General features: G+C 47.4%; 1 protein-coding gene across 49 annotated transcripts in view; it reads right to left on the reverse strand.

Annotated features, from left to right (window-relative positions):
* Positions 1 to 5,802, reverse strand: part of MEF2A (myocyte enhancer factor 2A) — a 166,376-nt gene extending 160,574 nt beyond the window's left edge. For 11 of the 49 annotated variants that reach the window (XM_072737168.1, XM_072737164.1, XM_072737166.1 and 8 more), the window contains exon 1: positions 4,608 to 4,747. Coding sequence is in view for 8 of the 49 variants with exons in the window: in XM_072737133.1 (XP_072593234.1) it covers positions 3,171 to 3,353 (183 nt within the window). In the remaining 41 variants the exon portion in view is untranslated. Of the gene's footprint in view, positions 1 to 3,170; positions 3,371 to 4,531; positions 5,217 to 5,577 lie in introns of those variants that run through there. The other 38 variants (XM_072737139.1, XM_072737137.1, XM_072737135.1 and 35 more) reach the window with 21 other exon arrangements.
* Between the last annotated feature and the right edge of the window lie 2,950 nt (positions 5,803 to 8,752).

The following is an 8,752-nucleotide window of genomic DNA, read 5'->3' on the forward strand; positions in this document are numbered from 1 at the left end:
CAAGTCTACATGCATATGCATGCTGTTTGTAACAAAAATAACCTGGTAAAAAGGTCCAGCTTATGTAGTATAAATTTACTACCCACTACCAAAATATTTCTCAAAACATATCATTTTATTAATGGTTGAATTCTTTTTTAAGTTCATAAAAAGTATATTCTTGTATAAGAAAAAAAACAAAATTAGTATTGACTCAAGACAACCATAGAAGGATGTGCCTTGGGGTGCCTGGGTAGTTCAGTGGTTCAGAGTCTGCCTTTGGTTCAGGTCCTGATCCCACGGAGCCTGCTTCTCCCTCTACCTAGGGCTCTGCCTCTGTGTGTCTCTTATGAATAAATAAAAATCTTAAAAAAAAAAAAAATGATGTGCCTTCACTGATATTTATTAGAAGTCTGATCAACTAGTATCTGGGTTTTCACCCATGTTAACAATTCCTCTGGCTTTCAGCATTATCAGTTATTATCTGCTGTCATACACCAATGTTCCAATATTTGGTATTCTATCCACCTCACAAAGCTAATTTTTTTAACTCATAAACTTGTGATTTCATTGATTACCAAGACAATTTCATATATTAAGTTCAGTAAATATCAATTGTCAGTAAGCATAATTAAAACCAGTAGATAACAAACATCTGTATAAAAATACATTATTTATTAAACATGTGCCAACACATATGCTATGCATGAGACTAATAAATGGGCTTATACTCCTTATTATAATAAACTAGACACAGGGTCCATTGATTATAGATTACACAGATAAAGCATACAGACAAAAACATTTAGTTCCATACAGCAGTAAAATGACATATAAAAACTTAAAGATTATCCACTAAAGAAAAGCTATTTTTAAAATATACCTATTCCAGATAGGCAATAAAAATATTTTTCTAATTTCAAATTTCGAATACTGTATGAATACAACTTCCTTTAGTAATTTAGATAATTACTAAAAGACATATTTCATTAAAGAGTAGGGAAAATACTTACATTTAACTCTAATTTTTTTTAACGTCTGGAAAGACTGTTGGAGGTTACAATCAATGATTGCAGAAAAAAAAAAAAAACCCTCATGCAGAACAGCCAAATAAACATTTCATGTATAATCTGAAATGAATTTAAAATGCTGGGATTTTTACACCCCCAAAATATATGAGCATTCACCTATATTTATACATTATATGAAGTCCTTTTGGTCATGACACTAAACATTCAGGTACTGGGCAGAGTACTTACGTAGTCTTCATAGAAAATAAGGGAATGTATAGAGAAACGGATATATGGAGGAAGGGATGAAGGGAGATCAGGCAATATGCATTTTTGTACATTAAGCCTCAGGAGTGCACTAGGAACTATCACACCCATTATTTCATTTAATGCTAACAATTCCATGGGGCAGGTAGTATAATTCCTTCCCATTTTATAGATGATGTCTCATAGCTTCATAAGTGGCAGAACTGGGATCTGAACCAAGATGTGATGACAAAGTCTTGCAAACACAGCAGGACGTGTCAAAGTGCTCTTTTGCAGGAGGTTATCTAACTAGAAGATTGATGTGATTTTCCAAATTTATACTTCTCTTATTACTTAAACATTAGAAGGCACTCACTTCTCAATTTACTAAGAATGTTCACAGGTTTTCTTTCTAATCTAGAAAAAAGCAATACTGATCATTCTCAAGCCACAAAGCAATATTTTCATTGCTCTATCACAAAAAAACAAACAAGAAAAATAACAAAAAAAAAACTTCAGCAATATTCTGTAGCATCCCTATATACCACGAACACTTCTTCAAAAAAAAAAAAAAAAAGAGTATGGTCCGATTAAAACACAAAATATATGAAAGTGGAAACGCCCACAGAAAATTCAAGACCATCATTCATTGTATATTAGACTAAATTTCTCTTGCCAGACTTATAAGCGGCAAAGGGAGGGGGGGAAGAAAAGGTGGCTTTTCAAAACCTGACTGACAAGCATGCTACTTCCCAAAAACAAGTTTGTTTATAGTTTCCTTTTCCTAAATCAGAGCACAACTCTATTGAAAGATTTAACTGAAATATTTCAAACTTCAAAATCATGTTCTAATAAAAAAAAACACTTCCATAATTATTTAACCACCCTCAGAATACACTGGTATTTCTCTCTTGGTAACCAATTAATGAGTGACATTGCTATTGCTTAAATAGTAATAAAACTAATATTAATCTGTATTGTATTCTAAATGGAAAATACAAAGCTATAATGCAACTGCTTTGAAAAATAAAACATCACCATTCAAAACAACACAATATGTCCTTCAAAGATTAATTCCGGTTGCATTTACAAAAAACAATCTTTGACACACATACCCATTAAAGAAACATTGAAACTCTTAAGAATTTGGAAGGAGATTATTCTCAAACTATAATTCAACACAGTGACATTAAAATTATTATTTCTGTGGCCCAATGAGCTATTTTCCTTCCACTGAACACCCTCCACCTCTCATTCCCTCAACATTATAAACTTTTGCTGGGAAGTAATTTGAGGAGTTAAATATAATTTTATCACGTTTGTTCCAATATGAATAAAACCACGGCTGTATATATTAACAATACTGTGAATTAAATGAAATAGCAAATAATTATGTTTAGAAAAGTCATTATTACTTCACCATCACTGACTGCTTTAACAAATAAGTTTCTATTGGAAGCACTCTTCCAACAGAATTGTTAAAGACTGGGTCTGCAAAGTAAACCACTACCTTTAGCTCTTCACAGTGTTTTATTATAACACCATTATCACAACCGTTTACAGTGCTAAGAAAAGTAATTCTAGAATCAATTAGTGAGTGCATCATCATACAGAACTAATTTAATATTTTGTAGGACACATGTGTTCCTTATGTTTGTTAAGAAGTCTAACTAAAACTGGCATCCACTTTAATGAAAACACTTTTGACTTTTTTTCCCCTAAAAGAGAAGTTGCCATTCACAGGAAAAATAAGAGTAAAGACTGAACATATACCAAACATATACCAGAAAAAAAAAAAAAGAACCCCAAACAAAAACGTACATACAAAAGCCGTATTAGCCCAACACAGCTATTTCATCCTCACCTTGTAAATTCATATTAAAATAAGTGCCATTTTTGTTTTTAAAAAAAAATTTTTTAAGCGATTTTGTTTACCTTTTGCACAGACTGTTCAAGTGCTGCCAAGGTAACAGATTTTAAAACTGACAACTGGAGTACTTGGCAGTTGCCAAAACAACACAGCTGGATTCTTAAAGGGAAAGTACTCTTGTGTAATGTACACCTAATTACGGCTTTGGAGAACCTTCTCTTCACATAGTAATAGATGATAGGAGACATAGGGGGAACATGTTGCGCTAAACAAAAACAAAAAACAAAAAAACTTGAAAAATTTTAGACATCTGTTTTAAAATACTTATACCATGAGTAATACATCACACAGAGCAGGCCTTCCTAATAGCGAATTGCAATACCAATCTTGTAAACTAAAATGCAGGTCAACCCTATGCTGCACTTCTTTAATCTACCCACCGTTTCCCTACTGGACCATGACAGGGGACTCTCTTCGTATGCCAGGAATCACACTTCAGGTCTGAAGAACATTTTTACAGTTATACTTTCACGGGGGTGGGGGCGCGGAGGGGAGGCTGTTTTTCTAATTCAGAGATGCTCACCGCTTCCAAACTTGTTTGCACTATGTCATCTACGAATTTAATCCTCACCGCTCCAAGACAGAGAATATAGAGCTAAAAGGCAAAGTTTGTAGCACGTAAAACCTTCCCCGCGAGCTGGGCTCACTGGGACGCGAGGGCTGCCAGCTGTTCCCTCCGCAGGCCCTCCTTGCCCGCGACGGCGCCCTGCACCGGAGGCCGTCCGCGTCCCGCAGGTGCCCCAGCCCGGGCCGCCTCCCTGCCTGCCCCAGATACCCACCCGGCCACTGACATTTCCACACACGCGCCAAGAGTTCGGACCTAAATGTTCCGCCCGCTTCGACCACCCTTCTCCCAAAGCAGAAGTGGGGGAACTTCTTCAAGTCCAGCCACAGCGCAGAGGAGAGCGCCCCCGGCACGAGGAGCCGATCCCTTTGGGGGGACCCGGGCGCGGAGAGCAGGACGGAGGACAGGGCCTTCGGGCGTTCCGCCCGAGAGGGGCTCCGGGCCCCCAGGGAACTCCCTCAACTTTCAAGGAGGCGTCGTCCACCACCGCCCCCCAGCCCCGAAGGCGGTGCGCGCACGGGAAGGCTCCTCGCGCCGAGCCCGCGCCGCCGAGCCCCCTCCGCCGGCCCGCGACCCCGGTCGGACCCCGGGCCCGCCCTCCAGGCACCCCGCCCCCACCTCCGCGGGCGCCTCGCCCCTCCGCGCCCACCACCCCCCCCCCCCCGCCGCCGCCGCCGCGCGCCCGGGACCCCGACCCCGGCCAGCCGGACGCCGCCCTGCCCCGCCGTCCCCCGAGCCCCGCGGGCGCCCCTCCTCGGCTGCGCCGCCCCCCCCCCCGCCCCAGCGCCCCCCAGCCCCTACCCGGCCCCTCGCCGAGACGCCGCCCCCTCTGACACCGCCGACCCCGCGGACGGAGCCCCGCCGACGCGGCCCTCACCGTGTGTCCGGCGCAGCTGGCGAGCGCGCACACGCCGCAGCCCGGGCCAGCCACCAGCGCTCAGCGCCGCCCGGAGCCGCCTCCTTCAGCCCGGGACTCGCCGGGACATCCGCGCACGGATCCCCACACCGGGGCTATTTTTAGGAGACAGGCCCCGGCCAGACCGGAACTCGTTCCTGCCGCCGCGCATGCGCACTAGGCCGCGGGCCTCGGTGTCCCTCCGCCAGCCTCGCCTCTCCCTCCCTTCCCCTCGGCTCCCTCTCTGTTTTCCCCCTCGAGGCTTCTCTTCGAGAGCTGACTTATCCTCTCGGTGGGTCCTAGAGCACTTGGGATGGGAAAGACGAGGGTGCGGGCAAAGAGTCACAGTGGACGCGAGCCCTGCTCCACAAGGACGCGAGGGGCGGACTATGTTTTTCCGGGTGGGTGAGGAGACGGATCACCCGGCACAGGAAGGAGATGACGGCGGTTTGGCGCCGGGGCTGCAGGCTGGAGCTCGCTTCCCTCTGAAGGACCGTGTTCTCCTGGAAGGGATACTGGTCACTTGATGAGGGCCTCGGCGCCTCCCAGGGCGGGGCGGCCCGCCGGCGTCGCGCCCCGCAGCCCCCGCCCTCCCCCGCTGCCTCCCGGACCAGCCCGCGGGGGCCGGGGCCGGGGCCGCGAGCCGCTTTAGTGACGCGGCGCGTGGCCAATCGCCGCGCGAGGCCGCCGGCCCCAGCCAACCGGGGACCCGGAGGGGCGGAGCCCCCGGGGGCGGGGCCGGGGCGCCGGGGCGCGAGTTCCACAGACGCCCGGAGCGCGGTGCCAGGCGCGGTCGTTCGGGCCGGCCCAGACACCTCCCGCCGAGCTCCCGGGGCCGCGGCCAGCCTCGCTCTCCCCCCGCCCCCGCCCCCGCCGTCCGGACACGCCGGCCCCCCGCAGACCTCTGCTCGCCACGCACGCGCCCACGCCCTCATTGTGGTCAGGGCCGCACCTGTGCTCGCGTCGGGGCGGCCGCCGGGTCACCCTCGCTGAACAGGCTCAGTGCGGCTGCTGGGACCCGGGCCCGGGGTGGGCAGCCCCCTTCAGCCCGGCGAGCCAAGCGCGCCCACGTCCCGGGAGAGACCCGACCTCCTCATCCGCAAGAGCGAATTACTAACAGGCGTGGCTGGAGTGTGCCGGGAGCGCCGAACTATGTGGCGAACGCTTTGCCTATGATAGCTCCTGTATTCCTGACAACGCCCCCGTGAAGTAGGTTCATTCGGTTTCTGTTCCCATTTTACAGAAGAGGAAAGGGAAGCTGAGCGCTACAGTGACCCTTTGAGGTCACAGTTTAAGGGGAGAGCACTGAGCACTCCCAACCACACTCTGCACACCGACTTTTCTGAGAGGAGTGCAAGGGACGTGTGCTAGGGACCGCCCTTCTGTTTTGCGGGGTCATTGGTTTTGCCGACAAAGGTCATTGAGAGGTGAGCCATCGTTGGCCCTTGCGCTCCGAAGCCTGCTAACCTCTACAAGAGTTTCTACAGCCCCATGTGCACCCAGAGGTGCCTCTGCAATGAACACAAACCCAAATGGTTATTTTCATTGGAAGATGAGAACTTCGGTACTGCAGCACTTTGAAACATAGTGATCCGGGTGGGTGAGCAGATGCACAGAGGCTGGGCAGAGGAACTGGGAAGTTACAAAGGAAGCTGCAGGCTCCCAGGCTTCCTCTCTCAAGGACGGGGCAAGGTACTGGGGAGAACCCAACACAAAAGCAGCACACAAACACCAGACCCTGGGAAATAAACCTGGAGCTCTCCTCAGAGCCCCGCGGTATCAGTTTTCAGAAGAGCCAACAGCAAGGACTATAGGCAAGTTTTGAAAACAAATTAAAATTTGGTGTAAATCAGCAAATCATGTGGAAATGCATTTTTTTTTTTTTTAACCTGCCAGAAGTGCACAAGCAACTGCATTTGACTTCTCTGCTCCAGGAAAAGACTTTGATACTTTTCCTTCAAAGCCTAGGGTCTGACGTGGAGGGGACAGTGAGCAACAGCTCCCTCAATCCCCCACCCACCCCCACCCCTCCCGCCCTTCACCCTGGAAGGAGAAGAGGGGCAATGAGAACACACTGTTCAAAAGAGATTTTCACCCTCTCATTGCTCCATCCCATCTCCCACTCCTCCAGAAGCTGACCCTCCTGGGACACAGAAGACTAGCTCAGACTGCTCACTCCCAGCTCATCCAAATGCTATGTATTGGTCACTCCAGAAAATAAGACAGTGAACTTGGTTGTGACTCCAGCCAAAGTAGAAATGAAAAAAATGATGGCATCACCTAAGAGAATTCCTCTCTCCCCACCACCTCCTAACATGTCAAAGGATTTGTTTAAGAATTTCAGGGAATGGTAAGAAAGGAAGGAAAGTAGGAAAAGAAAATGGAAGAAAGTTTAAAAATTGCAGACCACAGCTATTGTAAGATACATTAGCAAAACATAATCACTATTGTTTCTAATTAGAATAACCAATTTTAGGAAATCATCGCAGCTTCTATTCAGGTCTCAGAAGCATGTATCTGAAGTTCGGTATCTCCAGCAACTTCTAGCACTCAGCGTGGCATAGACCATGAGCAGAAAACACTTGTATGTGTCATTGGCTTGGAGGGGACTTCTGAGGAGCAGTGTCTGTCACTCCTCCAACTCTTTCTGGCCCCCTTAAGACACTCAGGTATCCAGGTATGTCTAAACTTAAAGGACTCAGCATTGTGGTAGGCACTGTGATATGGAAGTGAGGAAGAACAGCCCTTCCTTCAAAGGGGCTGGCAGGCCACCTTGAAACACAAGCCAGTCTGCTAACCACCAAGAGAGAGGCTTTCAAGGACACTAGAAGAGCACAGATGATGAGTATCTAAGAAGGGAAGAGAATTATATTTGGAGGGCTTCTTAGAGGAGGCAGTCCCACAGTGAAACTACAAAGTGTCCAGAAGGATGAAGAAGGGGCCCCCTCATTGTGTTTTTATCTGAAGAATAAAGCCCAAACTCCTTTGGAGGCAGGGATCCCTGACCACCTGGCCAGCATTGCCTTCGTCTCTTCCTGCCAGACACCTCACCATCCCCATTCAGAAATCTAAGAAGTTTCTCTGCACATGCCAGGCCGTTTCTTCCTGTGTGCACAGTAAACTCCCTTTATACCCATCAAGTCTCCTCTTGGGCATCATTTTCTCTAAGAGCATTTCTGTAGTATAACGCTGAGTTGAAGTACTTTATGTCTATCTCCTCCCCCTTTGGAGAATGAGTTCCTTGAAGACAAGAACTGTGGTTCATTCCTTGTTGATCCAAAATGTCTAGCACAGTGCCTGGCACATAACAGACAATGAAATAAAGGTTCCTTAAATATTTATCAGCAGCAGCCTTTAGGCAAAAGGCCTAAAGCTTTTTTTTTTTTTTTTTTTTTTTTTTTTTTTTTTTTTTTTTTTTTTTGCAGAGCCCCTTGAGTGTGGCCCAAGAGGGAAACCACAGCTAGTATAGTGCACCTGGAGTCTGGATTAAGTGCTCGGGAATGGTAGGAAATAAGGCTGGAAGGGTGAGATAGTGCAGAGCCTTAGTAAATCCAGCTAGACCATTTGGGAAATACAAATTTCAAATGGTGAAATAATTTAATCTATTTGACATTTTAGAAGGATCACTTAGGGCAATAGTTGGGAGTAGGTGAGAGAGAGTAGGATTGGAGGCAGGACGATCAGTCAGCCACTGCTGTCAGAGCACCCACACACACACTTCCCAACTCCAGAGAGCTCCACAGACCATCCCACACATGCTGATGATACCTTCCTGTGTGACTCCATTGAGGGCACGCTTCGGCCATATGAGAGGGCTGGGGTCAGCTTCCTCATGCCTCAGGAAGACAGTTCTTGAAGCATGTTCCCCAAAGTCTCTCAAGGGTGGGGTTGAAGGAGGTCACAGTGGACCGGGCCCCCAGTTGTCCTCTGTGGTGACCCACTCAGCCATGTTTCATTGTCTCTCCTCGTTTCCTCTGTCCCACATCCCCACTCCCTCAGAGACCTTGCCAGAATCACCTCCCAAATAAACAACCCACACCAAAATCCTTGTTTTGGGATCTGCTTTTTCATGAGACTCACTCAAGGCAGATGGTCACTAAGGTAAGGAAGAAAGAGGACCTACATGA

The sequence above is a fragment of the Vulpes vulpes genome, chromosome 14 (assembly GCF_048418805.1).
Source record: "Vulpes vulpes isolate BD-2025 chromosome 14, VulVul3, whole genome shotgun sequence".
Lineage (NCBI taxonomy): Eukaryota > Metazoa > Chordata > Mammalia > Carnivora > Canidae > Vulpes > Vulpes vulpes.